The sequence below is a fragment of the Dasypus novemcinctus genome, chromosome 5 (assembly GCF_030445035.2).
Source record: "Dasypus novemcinctus isolate mDasNov1 chromosome 5, mDasNov1.1.hap2, whole genome shotgun sequence".
In the NCBI taxonomy this organism is placed as follows: Eukaryota; Metazoa; Chordata; class Mammalia; order Cingulata; family Dasypodidae; genus Dasypus; species Dasypus novemcinctus.
The window spans coordinates 37,790,557-37,810,901 of NC_080677.1; the positions used below are offsets into that span (position 1 = coordinate 37,790,557).

At 37.4% G+C, this 20,345-nt stretch overlaps 1 protein-coding gene and 1 pseudogene across 1 annotated transcript in view; one reads left to right on the forward strand and one right to left on the reverse strand.

Moving 5' to 3' along the window:
* DNAH11 (dynein axonemal heavy chain 11) overlaps positions 1-20,345 on the reverse strand; it is a 372,691-nt gene that overhangs the window by 195,656 nt on the left and 156,690 nt on the right. Inside the window, exons 35-38 of the mRNA XM_071215123.1 lie at positions 18,157-18,273; positions 5,333-5,471; positions 2,235-2,327; positions 199-393 (exon numbers count right to left, since the gene is read on the reverse strand). Coding sequence (XP_071071224.1) covers positions 199-393; positions 2,235-2,327; positions 5,333-5,471; positions 18,157-18,273 — 544 coding nt within the window. The remainder of the gene's footprint in view (positions 1-198; positions 394-2,234; positions 2,328-5,332; positions 5,472-18,156; positions 18,274-20,345) is intronic.
* On the forward strand, positions 5,671-9,157 carry LOC139438952 (mitochondrial fission regulator 1 pseudogene; annotated as a pseudogene).

A 20,345-nucleotide genomic window follows, 5' to 3' on the forward strand; every position in this document is an offset into this window, starting at 1 on the left:
GCTTACATTTACTGTGGTAAAGACTGCCAGAGTAGCATGTCTAAAATATATATTAAAAAAACAAAAAAATAAAATATATATTAAGATAGCATTAAGTTCAGCATAACGGAAGTAATGTTTTCATGTAGTATCACTCAATGACAGTTATTTTCACCGAACACCTCAAGGGCTGCCATGAGAAGCTAATGTTCCTCTTACTTTGAGGATGAAGCTCTCCTCAGGCTGCAGGCAGAGCTCCAGGGTGGCCTGCCTGACCATCTGTTCAAAGTGTGGCGCCCGCCTCCGGGGCACCTCCAGGGAGGGAAACAGGTCGCCGATCAAGCCCAGGAACACTGGGATGTCATCGGTCTCTATTTTAGGCATATTGAAGTCCCTTAATGCCCTCATAAGTACCTAGAAAAGAGAACAGAAAACACTTTGTGAAAAAAATAACACAATGTCTGACAAACACCATAACAGCAAGATTTTACTTTGAATCCTCCTCTCTAGAGCAAGAAGTACTGATGCTGTTTTCTGCTAGGATGGCACTCTATCACAGGGAGGCTAAGGGCTTACAAGGTTACCACACTAACCAATAAGGAGGCACTGCTGATGCAACAGACCAACTTCAGAATAGGACCAGCAAGGGGGCCCTGCCCTGCCCTGCCAATGATTTGTTTTTGTTTTCAGTGTGTGTGTGTGCGTGTGTGTTTTTTAATGTTACATTAAAAAAAATATGAGGTCCCTATATACTCCCCACCCCCCTCCCCCCACTCCTCCCCCCATAACAACAACCTCCTCCATCATCATGAGACATTCACTGCACTTGGTGAATACATCTCTGAGCACCACTGCACCTCATGGTCAATGGTCCACATCATAGCCCACATTCTCCCACAGTCCACCCAGTGGGCCATGGGAGGACATAAAATGTCCAGTAACTGTCTCCTTAAATCCTGTAAGACTTAATACTTTAGGACATAAACTAACCAGTCCCATTAGATCATTTTGCTCAAAGTACTTTGAGAACCTCAGAACTGACGTTGAGTTTGCGTTTTTGTTCTGTATTGGCTGAAAACCAAAAAAGGCTTTAGATTTCGAAAGCAGTAACTCAAAAATCATGATGACTTCTAGAGTATGAGGGAACATTCCAACAACAATAACAATACAAAAGGAGAACAAATAAAGAGACAATTTTGAGGCAATGACAAGTTGTGATTAAGAGGAAGAGAGGGCAGTATTGGAAAAGCAGAAAAATCACATAATAATAATCCCTTAAAATAAAAAAAGAAAACACACATGAATAGATGTATTTTTTTCTAATTCTCAAGCAATAGTGCATGTACATAGAGATGTATATCCAGTGTTCTATGTATTTTTTTTTTAAAGATTTATTTATTCAATTCCCCCCCTCCCCTCAGTTGTCTGTTCTCTGTGTCTATTTGCTGCGTCTTGTTTCTTTGTCCGCTTCTGTTGTCGTCAGAGGCACGGGAAGTGTGGGCGGCGCCATTCCTGGGCAGGCTGCTCTTTCTTTTCACGCTGGGCGGCTTTCCTCACGGGCGCACTCCTTGCGCGTGGGGCTTCCCCACGCGGGGGACACCCTTGGGTGGCACGGCACTCCTTGTGCGCATCAGCACTGCGCATGGCCAGCTCCACACGGGTCAAGGAGGCCCGGGGTTTGAACCACGGACCTCCCATGTGGTAGACGGACACCCTAACCACTGGGCCAAGTCCGTTTCCCTGTTCTATGTATTAACAGAGGAAAATGCTTAATGTAGCTGTTATTCCTTCCCCAAAGGAATAGAACATTCCCCTAGTAGCTCTGAATTTAAAAAGTACAAAAATCCCATGAAACGTACATACTTTTTTCCCCATTACATTATATCATCACTGACTTTTTCAGGATTATTATCCCAATTCAGTCAATCACATTTTCGAAATGTTTCTCATTGGAAATCAAACATCAATTACTGAATATTTTGATTAAAACCTTCAAGGTACTTTTTGGGGCTGATTTTTCAAAAGCACTTATAAAATCACATTTTCCTTCCTATATTCATATCCTCATTTTTAGGAGCACTTGTGACCTGTTCTGACATAAGAAATGCCAGTCCTCAAAATATCCCACAGTAAAAATAGATGTTACATTTTTAAAAAAGTCGTGCTATGCATGATGTACCACCCAAGTACATATTTTCATTTGTATGAAACCATTTAACTGCTCATTCAACAAAATCATATTAGCATTGCAGTACCTGATCTTCCGGTCTATTTTTATCTCCTCGTTTCAGGGAGCCAGCTACAACCAAGACAGATTTAATAGCACGAAGTCCCCAATCATAATGATCCTAAAATCAAAACATAAAGATGTTTTCTCAAAAATTTTATGAGAGAATAGGGTTCTTATTCTAGAAGTAAGAGGCAAGAGTTAAAAGAAAGGAATTCAGATAAAGATGCACTTTAACAATTTAATATATTGTTTCCATCCCCTCTCTGGAATTCTGAAAACCATGTCCCTCCATGTCCTGCTGCTTATTTCTCCTTTTCTCTGCCTCTGTAGGCAAACCTTTTCTTTTCATAGCATTTAATTGCAGCATTCGCCCGAGGCTCCATCCTCCTCCCTGGCTCTATGCTCTCTCAATAATCCTGCTAACTCGGAACCCAACTCCTTTGGTGTTTCATCTCCAGCCAAGTGCACATTTCCCCATTTGCCCACCAGTGACCCTGATGTTGTACATTTTCCAGCCCTAGATCTTTAATTACTCTGCCTTTAATTACCTAGACGTCCTTGCCCAGATGCTAGTCCTTAAAGAGCAGAACCATATTAATAAAATTCACCTATAACCCAGTGCCTCTGAGACTTTCCCTAATCCCTTATGAGGATTTCTCCCGCTAGTTCTGAGCTGCTGGAGACAGGGTCCACGCCTCAATAGGGTTCTCTTCCAGGTCCTAGCACAGGGCATGGCACAGGAGGCTGTGCTGCTCGGGAAAGGTGCTGACAGAATATTAGATTGTGTGTGACTGGCCTCCTCTCCTTTCCCCTCCATCCACAATCCACATAGTACCAACCGCTCTTTGAAATCTCCCTCAACTGTCCCGGTGGGAAGTTCACTTAACCCCCCAAGCCTCAGTACCATCATCTATAAAAAGGTAGATAAAAGTATCTACTTATTTTACAAGGTTGTTATAGGACTAAAATGAATTTATGAGTACCAATGCATTGTGGGCAGTGAAATAATACATATGCGTACAAATATGCCATTTAATCCATTAATGGACAATGAAATCAATTTAGTAGGGGCTCAACCATCTTTTTTGGGGGTAAGGGGAATAGAACAGAATAGAATGAAAAAAATACCATGGTATACTATTTGGTAAGAAATTTTTGTTTCAGTTGTGCGTACATTTGGGTGGGTGAATGTGTTTACCAAATCTCGAAAATATAATTTTTCCTGTAGGCCATGGTTAAAATATACAAGTAGTTTGGGGCTTGAGTGGGGAAGGAGAGGAGGCAGAACCAGGGTCTGAAGGGCAGGGACGGGCAGGCGGGTATGTCACGGCAGCAGCGATGTAAAAAGAGAGGACGCAAAATTCTGGACGTAGATTCTAGACACCTTGACGACTTTCCCAAACATTTAAACACTGTAAACTACTGCTAAAATAATCTCCTCCATTTTCTTGATGTCAATCCTTTGGTCAAAATATCCAGTGCTGCTTCTCTCAACTCCATCCCTGCAGTTTAGTATCAGCCACCTGTTCCTAACTCGGATATCAGTCCTGGCCATGCCTCTTTCCCTTATCTCATTCTTGACATTTCTCAGAATTGATGAAAAACGTTGTTCCCTGTTGTCCCTCTTCTCCCAGCTCCTTCCTCTTGTAATTGTCTACAGGTGTCCTAGAAAAGACCTGGAAAACCTCAATCCAAATCTTGCCTCCACCGCTTGCTAGCCGAGGACACACAGCAGGTTACTCCACGTCATTTCCTGTTCTGTAAAATAGGGTGAATGAGACCAAACTCACAGACTTGTGAAGATCTAAAATGGTGACACCTGGTTTCTCTTCCTGTGAGTAGCTTTCTTTCTTGCAACCCCAGTAATCTTTTCATCCTCCATTTTTTTCCCATTTTTATTTCATGGAAACAGAATACCTTAAGTTCTTTGAAGTAAAAAATCTGGCAGTTTTTACCCTTTCCTCGTTGTCGGCAATAAACACATTACCTGGACAAAGTAGATGCTCAATATATGCTTAAATATCACCATTGGAATTGATATGGTGGCAATTTCATGTTCTTGGGGTTCAATGACATTTTTCTTCTGACTTTAAAATTTAAATGCACTCATTGTTTTTTTTAAAAAAAGAATACAAGCAAGAATAAAGAGGAAAATAAAAATACTCATAATCTTACTACCCAGAGACAATTGTTTAAAATCACAAAATATTTTCCACTCATCTCATATGTACATAAAGCACACAATATAAAATATAGTATAAAACATATGCAAATTATAGATCACATCTACAATTTGGTATAAGGCTTTCTGCACATTACACCGTCATAAATGTTTTCCCCAAAATGTAAATTTCCAGTTATTAAAATGACAGCATGAATTTGTTCCTCAGGTTCTAAATCTCACCTTAACAATGGGCAAGTTAAAGTGAGCATACCTGGCAGTACAGGTAACTTGCATTGTTGGAACTGTGGAACTTTTAATATTTTTATTCTAGAACAGCTGCAGAATAATGTCACCAGGAATTAATGAAGGGTCAAGAAGTCAAAAGTCAAAGGTGATCAAAAAGCTGAATATAAAAATAGTTATTTTCGTGGCATATCAGCAACTTCACTGAATTTGCAAGAAACTTGACTAGAGGGTAGTGGAAGCATACAAGTTTGATCCCTTTCAGAGCAAAACTAAGAAAAAGAAAAAATGCTAGCCCTATCTGCAAATAAAGGATTACCAACAAATGCAGAAAAAAATTAACATTGCTTGACATGTTCTTCAGAAAATCAAATTCGTTTCCTCTAACTCATACAAACATAACCCTCTCAGGGTAGAAAGCAAGAGTCTCACCAGAAAATGAGCCTTTATATAATTCCATTTATGGTTGTAGCATTGATAAAGCTTTTAAAAAATCACATAGAGCCCAATGATTTTAAAAAGTGTACTATTTAAAATGAAACATTAGAATTAAAATGTCTCAAATTCAGAAAAATTAATTGTAAAAGATTTTCAAATTCTTATGGAAAATATAAAACTAATGTCTGTAATTTGAAAGATAAATTTCATGGATCCATATTTCAAAAGCTGTTTAACAGGATGTTAAAAAGCAAGAAAAACTCACAACTCCCCCTCACCTGCTTGGAGAGGAGCTCCCTGCAGAGAGTGTACAACGTAATGAACTTTCGGGCTAATGAACGTGCGTCCACAAAACCTTCGGCAACTAACATGATTTCACAGATTAACTCAATATCAGGGGCCACCATGGCGCAGGGTCTAAAAAGCAAATATAGTTTTATAGTATGATAAGTTAATAAGCACTAATTGCTGAAATGAAGTGATCAGCTTGCACCAACATTCTAACCATTTCCAAGCAGGTCACAATTAACTTCTGCCAATCACGGCTAACAAGACTCTTCAGCTAAGAAATGCCCAATCAGTCACTGGATACAATGAAAAGTTGGGAAGTGTGAAAATGGCACTAGTGTGGAAGCTTAAAGAAAATCTGTGGGTATAGTCTATAAACTTCTAGTGTATCCATTGTCACTGCAGAAAAATGAACAATGAGTTTTGGGATAGAGGCCAGTGGTATGCTAGTAAATGTTTAACTGTCAGCTCTCGAGAAAATAGTGTTCACTGATTTACAAAAAGTAAATACTCCGACCATGTCTGATTTGAAACTACCATGTGACATCACTGACTGAGGAACTGTGAAAACACGCACAGAAATATACCATCATACAAGGACATAACAGAACCTCAAAAGCATAATTAATAGTGAAACATAGTAAATTAACTAGGAAGTGATATGTTCTGAGTATTTATTAGCTTTGTTTTAGTATAATTTATTGAATTGAAAGCTTTTGTAATTAAATTTTTAATAGGTGGGTAAAACAACTGCCTCACAAAATTCACAAAAATTTAACCATTTGCTCTCACAAGCTATTATGAGCCATTTCTAGCACTTAACTGCCTGGGGTCAACAGACTTCTGGGATGAGAATTCAGAAAACACAGCTGTCAAATACGATATTTCTGCTCCATCTCCAAAACATTATCCCTCAAAGTGCTATTAACAGCAGTGCTCAAAAAAACTCCAATTGAAATACAGTGTAAAGAAGGAGCAAGCGTAAGTAAATAAATAAGCCTGTTAGTTCAAACTTCTTCAGACCAAATATCCCAATAACATTTGCTCACCAGCTTTTGTAAATATAATTGCCATCTACTTCGTGCACATCTTATTTTTCATCCTAAACACTTTCCAGAATTTCTTTGGCTCTAAGTGATAGCTCTTCCAGGTGAGCTGGCCCCACCCTTCATTATATGAGAAAAGAAGTAAAGATGAAGAATAAACAGGGTAGAGAAAAGACTAGAAAATTTACTTATTTTAAACTTACATTAATGACGACTATTTACTAGGGAAGTGGATTTGGCTCAACTGATAGAGCATCCGCCTACCACATAGGAGGTCCAGGGTTCAAACCCAGGGCCTCCTGACCCGTGTGGTGAGATGGCCCAAGTGCAGTGCTGATGTGCGCAAGGAGTGCCGTGCCATGCAGGGGTGTCCCCAGCATAGGGGTGTCCCCAGCATAGGGGAGCTCCAAGTGCAAGGAGTGCTCGCCTCATGGAGAGCCACCCTGTGCAAAAAAAGTGCCACCTGCCCAGGAGTGGAAGTGGCACCGCACACACACATAGCTAATGCAGCAAGATGACAACAAAAAGAGACACAGATTTCCGGTGCCACTGACAAGAATGCAAGCAGACACAGAAGAACACACAGCGAATGGACACAGAGAGCAGGCAATGGAGGAAAGGGGAGGGAGGGGAGAGAAATAAAAAATAATAATAATAAATCTTAAAAAAAAAAAGACTATTTACTAAGCAGTTATTTCATGCCATACTGGGTGCCAAAAGCGTTTCCTGTACTCTGTTCATTTAATCCTCACAACTCTGAGGTAGCTACTCTTTTTATCTCTGTTTTATAAAGGTACAGACCAAGGCTCAGAGAAGCTGAAGCGGCACACCCTAGGCTACGTGATTAGAAAGTGGCGAATCAGGATACTCTCATGGTCCTAGCATACTGCCTAGCCTCATGAATAATTCTCTCTTCATCCAAATTTTGCTTCACTTGTTGCTGACACATGTATTATTACTCCAACATAGGTGATATTGCACTTAATTAGTTAAGCAAAATTTATGAAACTCTCAAAACACTTGCAAATTTCACTGGCCAAATGAAACATGGGTAAAATGAAATTAGGTTGTTCATTGTGATAGACTGAATTGTGTGCCCTAGCTTGGACACGTTCTTGGTCTTGGTCTTGGTCTGCATTGGTCCCATTGTAAGTAAGATGTCTTCAAGATGTTATTGCAGTGTGGCCCCAGATGAATCAGGTTGGGCTTTAATCCAGATTACTGATTTATAAGCAGAGTGAAAGTAAGATGGAGAGAGAAGGTAGAGGAAGCAACTAAAAGCTGAAAGTCAATTGGACCAGAAGAGAAAGAAGATGCTGTCATGTGCATTGCCATGTGAGAGAAAAGCCAAGGACCAAGAAACCCCAGCACTCAATCCCAGAATGCCACAGTCTTTGGGGAAGAATACATCATCTTGCTGACACTTTGATTTTGGATTTCTCCTCGTCTCAAAAACATAAGCCAGTGAATTCCCATTGTTTAGGCCAACCTTTTGTATGATATTTGTTTTAGCAGCTAGTAAACTAAAATACACATTAAAAATTACTGGAAAGGTATTTAATTTTCAAACAAAAACATTCTGTATTCATTACATTTATTTTTAGGACAGTTATTCACTACATTTTTTTTTCAAGAAAATTAGACCTCTTTATAAAATTGCTATGCCAGAGAAAGCTGTTTTTATGAGTAAAGAAAGACTTATTCAATAAAAGATGCTAGGAAATTTGATGAACTATTAAGAGAAAATAATTCTGTCTAAATATTCATTTCATATTGCCTACCAAAATAACTGCAATAGATGAATTACAGTAATATTATAAATAAAAGTGAAAATGTTTGTTAAATATCTAGATGAACAAGGAAATTTTAAGCTTAAAAGAATTGAAATAAATCACATTAGAACAATACGTATCACTATATGAGTAGTAAAAATCTACTACATCCAAAATCATAAATAAGGAGCTGAAGTAGTTGCCAGCTGCCATAGGCCCAGTGTGGTTTTTGGAACATGTGCTGCTATGTACACCTGAAGTACTAAAATGCAAATTTGGGGAGACTTTGCCATCTAAATACCTGGCTAGATTAAGCATCATTTAGGTTGGCTCTTCAACAAGTTGGATTAAGTATGCAATCAATACTTTGGTCTGGGAAGCCATATGGTTAATTTTGAAGTATCACAAGGAAAATTGGTACTAATTTATCTCTGATTCTGTGTCCAAATGTTCTGCTCCAGCTTACTAGCCAGACAATAGAATGGAGAGGATGCAGTTGCATCCTCTTGTTGTTGCCAATTTTAGATGGGTGGCCAAAGGAAGATGAGAGTGTTCAACAAGATTAAGAACAGAGGTCACGTCAAGGCAACTCTTTTGGGAGGACCATCCTTTCTTTGACAAGCCCCCAAGCAGGCAGATTCTTTTACTAAACCCTTCTCAAGAAGAGCCTCAACTGAGGACTACAATACTCTTGAAAATAAACTTGCCACTTTCAGAGCTCAGGTTGCCAAAACTGTGATGCTGCAAGAGCAGCAGAATCCCATTGCAGGTGACTTCAGTTCTACCACATCTGTTACCACCACCTCTACCTCCACGACTGCCACTACTGTCCCCCCTTCCTCCAACAGGGCTCCACCACAGCACACCTACTATTGATCTGATTAAATAATGAAGAGAGAAAAAAACCAATGTTTGGAAGACTTTGGTTAAGAAGAGTACAAAGAAATCTGCCATGCCATGTATGCTAGAAATCCTTAAAGATATGAACAGTATCTAACTGCTGGCATATACAGTTAGAAAACCAGACAAAACATATGAAACCATTATTTTTATACTTGGATAACAGCAAAAGGATTGTGAGAGATCCTTCCTTATGGAAAGGAAAGAAATAAGGTGAGTTTTGTGATCAATTCAGGGTTCTTCCTAGGGGCATTTTCCTAGACCACAGCATGGGGTGGGATGAATGCAAGCAAACCACAGCAATCTTGCTGAGTTGAGGAGACAGCGATCAGAGGTGGAAGCAGTTGAGGTGACTTGAAGTTGTAGAGAAGAGGAAGAACTCCAGAAATGTGCATAAGGATACCATTAAGTCTTTGCTAAGTTCTAAGACTTATATGTATAGATGAAACCCCAAGAGGCCAGGAAGAGAAGTACCAAGGAGTTATAAACTGAAAAATACACAGAGCTTGCAGACATTCAAGAGGCAACAAGAAAGAAGAGGCATTCATGGGCATTCAGGGGAGATCCAGAAAGGTCACACCTTAGTAGTTGAACTAAATCAGCCCTAGAATAAAGGGTGAATTAGAGCAGCCCAAATAAACCTTAAAGACAAGCCTTGAAAGATCAAGCTAATTTACAAGCAATAAATACTCGTTGAAACAAAGCCCAATATGTTAAAAGAAAAACAAGGAAATCAGACACTCAACAACATAAATCCTTAATGTACAGCATCCAGTGAAAAATTACTGGCATGGTAAAAATCAGGAAAAAGTGGCTCCAAACCAGAAGGAAAATGAGTCAATAGAAACAGGCACAGAAATAAGTGAGATGATAGAAGTAGTGACAAGGACTTTAAAACCACTATTTATATATGTGTAAGTATTTGCAGGAAAGCATGAACATAATACGAAAAGTAAGAGATATTAAAAAGACCCAAATGGAATCTTTTTCAGCTAACAAATACAATATCTGATTTTTAAAAAATTTAACTCAATGTGCTAAATAGCAGATTAGACACACAGAAGGAAAAAAACTGAAACAAAAAGAGAAAAGACAAAGAGCTCCTCAGTGATCTGCGGGTCAAAATCAAGCTGTTTTTAATATACATGTAATTAAATTTCCCGAGAGTAATTGATGGCAGAAGCATATTGATAGAAAAAAAGATGAATTTTTCTGAATTTTTTGAAAAACAAATACAGATATAAGAATCCCAACAAATCCCATGTAAAGTAAACAAAAAGAAAACCATATGAAGGCATATCACAACCAAAATGCGGAAAACTAGTCATAAAGAGAAAATTTTTCAAGCAACCAAAAATAAAATAACATATTATTCAAACAGGAACAAAGGAAAGCATGACTTCAAACTTCTTGAGAAACAACATAAGCCAGAAAACAATACAATGACATCTCTTAAATGCAGAAAGAAAAAGAAAATGCTGTCCATCTTGCATTCTATATCCAGGATATGTCCTCCAAATGTCAATGTGAAATGAGGACCATTTCAGAAAAATGAAGCTTCAGAATCTTCATTACCACATAAGAAATGTTTAAGGAAGTTCATTAGGGGGAAGTGGATTTGGCCCAATGGATAGGTTGTCTGACCACATGGGAGGACCAAGGTTCAAACCCAGGGCCTCCTGACCCATGTGATGAGTGTCGTGCTACGCAGTGGTGTTCCCTGCGTAGGGAAGCCCCACACACAAGGAGTGTGCCCCATAAGGAGAACTGCCCAGCATGAAAACAGTGCAGCCTGCCCAGGAATGGTGCTGCACACATGGAGAGCTCATACAGCAAGATGATGCAACAAAAAGAAACACAGATTCCAGGTGTCACTTACAAGAACACAAGCGAACACAAGAAGAACACACAGCAAATGGACACAGAGAGCAGACAAATGGGGGTGGGGCAGGGAAGGGGAGAGAAATAAATAAAAAATAAATTAAATTAAATTAAAAAACTAAAAAAAAGAAGAAAGAAAGGAAATTCATAGGATGAAAGAAGTGCTGCAGTTGAAAGAAGAGTACCAGAAATGGTAAATATGGGGATAAATATAAAAGAGTATTTTTCATTTAAAAAAGTTGGTTTAGGAAACTTCTAGACAAACATGATGACAACATAAGATGCTCCAGGGTTGTGTTCTCCCACAGAATCCTTGAACTAGAAAACTGGCAGAATCATCTTAATCAAAACTCTAGAAAACAATCAAAGGGTTGCAGTAACTAGACAAGCACCAAATCAAGAAAACACAGCTCTGAAAATGGTAGGAGAAGCTCATGTCACCTTGCTGGCCCCTCTCCCACCCTTCCATGGCAAGGTGTGGGGCCAGCCTATGCTCCCATTCTGGGTTCCTGACCCTATTCTGGAAGGAGCAGAATAACCCCTATGTGCATACTGGTGTGCTTGTACATCAGTGCCAATTTATCAGGTAGAAAACTGAAAGACCAAACCTGGACATGCTTCTCTGGCTCACCAGCCCCAGACTTGCCTTGCAGGCAGAAGTAGCTTGCTGAGAGCCAAACCACTATAAGAAACAATTAAATCAAAGCAACCAGGGAGAAAGGATTACCTGATTTAAGAGATATAAAAGACAACTGTGGTGGGGGTGGGGGATTAGGCAGGAAGAGTTGATTTCATAGTTTCATAAGGCATATGAATTCCTGTAAATGGGGGAATTCCCAAGGTCACAAGCCTCAGCCCAGGACAAGATGCAGCCTCAGAGAAAAATGGAGAGGACCTTGCACTTTCTCCCCAGGCTGATCTTCTAGATAGGAGGGTTAAACTCTGAGGAAGAGCACCAGCCAGGAGAGAGCCAATTTGCAAAGACTGTGAAAGGTGTTTTACAGGTTTGCTTATTGGTTTTTTTAATATATTTTTATTACAGAAGTTGTGAGCTTACAAAATGACCACGCACATGTGTGAAATTCCTATACAACACTCCTTCACCAACACACATCACACCACTGTGGAACATTTGTTACAGATTATGAGATAGTATCATCAGAGTATTACTATTAACCATGGTCTATAATGTACACTTGATATATTTTTTCCATAACCCTCTATTATTAACACAGTACATCTTTGGCATTGATGCAAGAACATGACAGTATTTCTGTTAACTACAGTCCATAGGTTACATTAATTATATTTTTTCCATGATTCTCCACATTCCCACACCCTGCAATAGTGATGTATATCCATTCTAGTTCACATAATGACATTCTTGCCTTAGCACTATTAACCACAATTTTAATCCACCTCCTGGGTTCACTGTGTTATTCAGTTCCTAGAGTATTCTCTAGCTTTCTTTCATTTAACATTTAAATCCCTAGACTACCATTTTCAGCCACAATCCCATTTGTAAAGCAATTGCTACTCACTATAATGTGTTACCATCAATTCTATCAATTTCCACACTTTTACAGTCAGGTTAATTAAAATTTCTATATACATTAAATATCAATATGCCTTCCCAGCCATCCTCTTATTGCTTGCTTGTTTTTGTCAGCTCTTGGAACTCAAGAAAATCCCAGTCAAATCACTAGTTAGATACAAACTTAAGAAACAGGCAGCTCAGGGACTAATCCCCAGAGTTAACACTTTAAAATATTAGGGTACAGTGTGAATAAAAGATTACAAGACAAAGAAACAGGACATGATAACCCATCCAAAGGAAAAAGGTGAAAATCCATAAACCATCAAGCAGAAGAACAAACTTTGGACATATCAGACAAAAAACTTTTAAAAAATCATCTTCAATATGCTCAGAAATAAAGGAAAACAGAGAAAGAATTAAAGGAAAAAATGAAAATGATAAAATAACAATATGAGAATATCAATAAAGAGATAAAAATTTAAAAAGAAATCAAACCAAAGGACCAGAGTTGAAGACCACAATAACCAAAATTTTAAAATTCCCTAGGTGGTTTCAACAGCAGATTAGAACTGGCAGAAGAAAGAATCAGTGAACTTAAAGATAGGACAATTGAAATGATTCAGGCTGAGAAACAGAAAGAAAAAAAGAATGGAATAAAGCAAACCTAAGAGCCCAAGAGACTTGTGGAATACCATCAATTATACCAATACATGCCTTATGGGAGTACCAGAAAGAGAAGACAGAAGAAACGGGCAGAAGGAATAATCAAAGAAATAATGGCAGAAAGCTCCCCAAATTTAATAGAAGACATGAAGATATACATGCTAGAATCCTAATGAGCCCCTAACAGTAAACTCAAAGAGAATTATGCCCAGACACAGAGTTGTCAACCTGTCAAATGCCAAGTACAAAGAGAAAGTTCTGAAAGCTACAGGAGAAAAGCAATGTGTAATGTATGGTTTTGGACCTATGTCATGTAAAGATATAATCTGTAATAGGTACAACAAAAAAGTGGGTGACTTGACAGAGGAGTATAGTTAACAGTATTTGTGTATGCTACCGAAGTTAAGTTAGTATCAAATAAACATGATTTTTACAGATTTAGGATGTTAAATTTGAGCCCTATCATAAGCACAAAGAAAATATATGAGAAAGATAGAGAGAAATGAGAAGGGATTTAGTGTGGTACGCTACAAAAAATCAAATAGAAATGAAAGTAGGCATTAACAGAAAAATTGAAAAAACTTACAAAGACCAAATAACAAATGTCAGAAGAAAGTTCTGCATTATCAGTAGTTACTTTAAATGTAAATGTATTTAATTCTCCAGGAAAATGGCATATATTGGCAAAATGGGTAAAAATGCATGACTAAACTATTTATTGTTTTTGAGAGGCTCACCCAAAATTCAGACACAAGTATGATGAAATGGTAAGGATGGAAAAAATTTTCCATGCAAAAATAGTTAAAATAGAGCTGGGATAGATATACTAATATTAGATATCACTTTAAGTTTTAAAAAAAACTGATACAAGGTACAAAGAAGGACACTATATACTAATAAAATTGTCAATTCAACAAGAACATAAAGCAAGTATGAATATAAATGCACTTAAAAGCAGAGCTCCAAAGTATATGAAGCAAATATTTACAGATTTAAGGGAAGAAATAGATGGTTCTGCATTAGTAGTAGGACAATTCAATCTGTCACTTTTTTTTTTTTTTTTTTTTTTTTTTTTTTTTTTTTTAAGATTTATTTATTTTATTTAATTTCCCCCCCTCCCCTGGTTGTCTGTTCTTGGTGTCTGTTTGCTGCGTCTTGTTTCTTTGTCCGCTTCTGTTGTCATCAGCGGCTCGGGAAGTGTGGGCGGCGCCATTCCTGGGCAGGCTGCTCTTTCTTTTCACGCTGGGCGGCTCCTCACGGGCGCACTCCTTGCGCGTGGGGCTCCCCCACGCGGGGGACACCCTTGCGTGGCACGGCACTCCTTGTGAGCATCAGCACTGCGCCTAGCCAGCTCCACACGGGTCAAGGAGGCCCGGGGTTTGAACCGCGGACCTCCCATATGGTAGACGGACGCCCTAACCACTGGGCCAAAGTCCGTTTCCCTCAATCTGTCACTTTTAATAATGGATAGTACATCTAGACAAAAGATCAATAAAGAAATAAAGACCTGAACAATACTTCAAACAAACTAGACCAAAGACACATATTTAGAACACTTCACCAACAGTAAAAAGAACACACATTCTTCTCTAGTGTACACGGATAATTTTCCAGGATAAGCCACATGTTACGTCACAAAACTCATCTCAATAAATTCAAAAATAATGAAATTATACAATGTACCTTCTATGATCAAAATGGAATGGATCTAGAAATCAATAACAGAGGGAGAACTGGAAAATTCACAAATACATGGAAATTAAACAATACACTCCTAAACCACCAATGGGTTAAAGAAAAAAAATCACAAAGAAAGTTAGGAAATACCTTGAGGTGAATGAAAAAGTAAAACAACATACCAAAACTTAATGGGAGGCAGAAAAGAGAGTGCTAAGAGAGAAATTTATAGTTCTAAATCCTTAAAGGAAGATACCAAATCATAGACCTACCATCACAACTGAATAATATAAAAAGGCCAAAGTGAGAAGAAGGAAGGAAACAAAGTTTAGGGCAGAGATAAATGAATAGAGAAATTTTAAAAAATAACAAAAAGCAGCAACAAAACCAGAACTTGGTTCTTTGAAAAGATCAATACAATTGGCAAACTTTTAGCTATTCTGACAAAGGAAGAAAGAGGACACAAATATCAAAACCCAGAAATGACAGGAGGAGCATTACTACTGACTCCACAGAAATAAAAAGGATTATAAGAGGATACTATGAACAACTGTATACCAACAAATTAGAAGGTTAGATGAAATGGACAAATTCTTAAACATACACCAGAAGAAACAGAAGATCTTAACAGACCAAAAACAGATTCAATCAGTTATCAAAAATCTCCTAAAAAAGATATCAGTCATCTCCCTGGAGCAGATGGCTTCACTGGTGAATTTTACTAAACATTCCAAGAAGAGTTAACACCAATCCTGCTCAAACTCTTCTGAGGGAGTACTACCAAACTCATTCAATGAGGCAATCATCACTGGAATACCAATGTGAGATAAAAATATTACAAGAAAATTGCAAGCCAATATCCTTGTGAATATAGATGCAAAAGTTCATCCCAAAATAATAGTAAACTGAATTCAAAAGCTCAATAAAAGCATTAGTGCTCTGATCAAATGAGATTCATCCCAAGAATGCAAGGATAGTTCAACATAAGAAAATCAATGTAATAGTCCACATTAATAGTATGAGGAACAAAAAGCACATGATCATTTCAATTGATGCAGAAGAGGCATTTGACCAAATCTAGCACCACTTCTCGATGAAAACACTCAAAAATCTAAGAATAGAAAGAAGCTTCCTCATCATGATAAATGTCATATATGTAAAATCCACAGCTAATATCATATTCAGCAGTCAAAGCCTGAAAGTTTTCCTCTAAGACCAGGAACAAGACACGAATGTCCACTTTCACCACAGATATTTAACACTGTACTGGAAGTTCTAGCCAGAGCAATTAGGTAAGCAAAAGAAACAAAAGGCATCCAAATTGGAAAGGAAGAAGTAAAGCTTTCCTTATTTGCAGTTGACATGATCCCAAAAAGCCTACACAAAGTTACTAGAGCCAATTAATGAATTCTATAAAGTGGCATGGTACAAGATCAGGATCCTAAAATTGCTGGTGTTTCTATACCTGATTAATGATCAATCTGAGGAGGAAATCAAGTAAATAATTCCATGTTCAATAACAACTACGAGAATAAAATATCTAGGAATAAAGTTAACCAAGGATGTAAAGGTTATGCAGAAAACTACAAAACACTGCTGAAAGAAATTAGAGATGACCTAAACAAATGAAAAGGCATTCTGTGTTCATGAATTGGAAGCCTTAATATTAAGATTTAACTCTACCTAAAGCAATTTACAGATTCAATGAAATCCCAGACAAAATTCAAACGTTTCTGCATAAACGGAAAAGCTAATCATCAAACTTATATGTAAGATTAAGGGGCCCCAAATAGCTAAAACCACCTTGAAAGAGAAGATATCTGGAAAGACTCACACTTCCTGATTTCAAAGCTTATTACCAAACTATAGCAATCAAATCAAAATGGTACTAGCATATGGAAAGACATATAGCCCAATGGAATAGAATTGAGAATTCAGAAGTAAACCCTCACATCTATGACCAATTGATTTTGATAATGGAGCCAAGTCCACACAACGGGGAAAGAATAGTCTCTTCAACATATGGTATCTGAAAAACTGGGCATCAACATACGAAAGAGTGAAAGTGCACTCTTACTCTTACCATATATAAAAATTAACTCAAAATGGATCAAAGACCAAATATAAGAACTAAAACCTCAAAACTCCTAGAAGAAAATACAAGGGAACATCTTCAGGACCTTGTATCAGGCAATGGATTCTTAGACATATCACCAAATACAGGAGAAACAAATGAAAAAATAGGTAAATTAGTTTTCATCAGAATTAAAAACTTTGTGCAAAGGACATTATCAAGAAAGTGAAATGTTAATAATCATGTATTTATATTGGTTCATTCATTTTAACAAATGTGCAATACAAATATAACAGATATTAATAAACAAGAAAACTGGGTGTAAGGTATATGGGAACTCTGTACTATTTAATATATTCTCGATGTTTCTGTAAATCTAAAACTGTTCTAAAAATAAAGGTTATTATAAAACAAAATAAACAAAAACTAGAAAGAGAAAAGCAAATTAAACTCAAAGTAGCAGAAAGAAGAAAATAATAAAGAACAGAATATGAATGAAATAGAAAACAAAAACACAATAGAGAAAATTCAATGATACCAAAAGCTGTTCTTTGAACAGAGTTCATTAGAACTGATAAGCCTCTAGCTTTTCAAGGAAAAAAGAAATGACACAAGTTACCCATCTTAGCCATGAAGTAGAGGACTTCACTACAGATAATAAAGGAAAAATATGAAAACATTTATGTCAAAAAATTCAACAATCTAGACAACAGATAAATTCCTTGAAATATGCACATTATAAAACTAATTCAAGAAGAAACAGAAAATATGAATAACCCTGTATCAATTAAAGAAATAAAATTGATCATTAAAGATTCTGACAAAGAAATTTCAATATGATAAAATGCTTATGTAATCATATTAAATGAAGAGAACTAAATAAAATCATATATACAATAACATCTAAACCCCATAAATTGTTTCATAAAAAACACTGAGTGGTGGTGATGTACTTTTTCTTCATCCTATTCTATATTTTCTAAACATTCTCTAATTTGTGAAAATTACATTTATTACAGAAAAATCATTATAAGAGCTATTATTAAATATTCAAATGTATCCTGTAACTTTTAAATAATGATTTCAAGTCTGGATCTCATAATTTAAAAAGGTTAATTTACAATGGTGAAAGTGATCTCTATAAAGGGATTCCAAAGAAATAAAGGTTTTTCCATAGAGTAAAAACAAATCAGTTAACAGTGCAAACCAGCAACGTTAGGTGGCATGAGTGCTCCAGATGCTAAGCCACAAGCATAATACTTGCCTGAAAAGAGCTTTGAGATTTTCTGGTAATTCTGTTCGACCAGCATATCCTGGGTTCATCGTAATAAATATTCCAACTGATGGCTTCAATGTGATAGCTTCCCCAAGAAATACAAATCTACCATAAAAAGAATGTTGATGCAATTAAATGTGTTCATTGAATATGAATGCACACTGACAAATGCAAACCACTGCAAAATGCAAATTATTATTAGGAAGCTGTTTATTCTGAGCGATTTTATTTAAAATTCATAAGCATACATATTTTGAATATGTTTTACAGCATGTTTATTAAAAATACCCTCCCTTCTCCCAAAGGAATTATGAATACAGGAAGTATTCTTTTACATTTAGCATAGGCATAGTATGCTAGAATATTAAAATGAAGTTTTGGTTACTCTAACATTTAATGATAGGTGAAGGCATTTTTGCCTTCCAATGTGGGCTGAATTCCTTGAATGGGATACTGCATAAATGGAGAATGTCCATGCTAAAAGAAGAAAGCATCGCCCTGTTAAGTCTTTATTTTAATAAGTCTATTCGCCATCTCTCCCTCCTTCCTTCCACACAGCCATTCAACAATTATCTATTGAGCACTACTGAGAGGGAGTAGAGTGTAGTGGCTTTGGAGTCAGAAAGTGAGGGTTCAGAGACCAGTGCTATCACTTTAGGCATGTTAATTCCTGCGCTATGCTTCAATTCCATCATCTAATAAAAATAGAGATCTATTACCCATCTTTTTTGGGTAATAGGAGGATTAAAAAAGATTATGTGACTATATGGCTAAGAGTACAATGCCTGGAACAAGGTAAATACTCGACAGATGTTAGCTGTGACTATAACTATAATTAATCATTAGAATGCATGGGGAGAAGCCTGAAGGACAAGTAGAAGGAAAAATTCATATGGGGGTAAATGAGACAAAGTATAGGGCTGATCTCTTCTTGAGAAAGAGGAGGCCTGAAGTAAGGGATAAGAATCTTCTAAGATTAAAACTATTTAAGGAGCTGGGCCTAAATCACAGAGCAGGAAAAGAAAAAATAAAGAGAGTGGAAAGGAGGGTAGATTTTGTACAGTCAAAGTAAGGATGGAGAAACCTTCATCCCCCAGCATGTCAGGCTAGGCTACGCAGAAAGCCTTGGCAGGACTGTTCAAAGAAAGACAGGGCGCTAGTGCAGAGTGCTTGAGTGTTTGCAAATTTTAGGCCTGCAATGACCTGCTTATAACCTGATTATAACCTGAGTATAATCATAGTTTAGAGAAAGAAAAGAAGTATGGCTGGGAATTTTCAGAATTCATGAACTTGCAAAGATCAGTTACCTTAATCTCCATAAGAAAGGATGGCACAAGTGACATCTGTATTACATAAATAATATTATTTTGATTAGAAGCTAAATAAAATACGACTGGTGCTCAAAGAAGGAAGAACATAACTTTTCTAAGATGGCATTAGACTAGAGACAGGTAAGGCAACAGAAATCTACCTAGTCATAGGAAAACTGGTATACCAGACCCAGAGAGTATAAGGACTGAAGATTTTCTAAGAGGTGGAAACAAACAGATGCATCTACTACTGATCAACTGGAAACCTTCACAAGAGGTTTACAGCTCCAAGGGGTTAGACTCTCTTTCCCTGATGGAGAGACTGAATATCTTCCTGTGGACAAGAAAGACGGCTGAGCAAAATACCTAAAAAATGGGGGGATGAGTAGGTCAGTTTTCAGGTTGCACTGTATACAAAAGTGTTACAAAGAGATCTAAAATTGTACTGAGGACCATAATACTAGATCCTCAAATTAGGCCATCAAACCCTAAGTGCCAGTGTGTTTGGCCACATTGATAAGTGGCTAGGTCTGGATATATTTTGAAAGATTTTGGCCTAGGTCACTGGAAGAATGTGAAGGTGCAATCTGCTAGGATGGGGATAACAAGAAAAGAAGATCTTGGTGGAAAGAGCAGGATTTTAACTTTGGATATGCTACCTACGAGAGGCCTATAATATTCCAAGTAGACTCTTGAGATACCCCAGCAGGCAGTTGTTTACAGAAGTCTAGCTTTCAGGGGGAAAGATGTCTGGGAATTTGGGAGTCTACAAAATACTGATGGCATTTAATGCCATATGATCGGATGAAATGGCCAAGAGAGCATATGTAGACAGAGGAAAGAAGAGGTCCACAGTCTGAGCCCTGT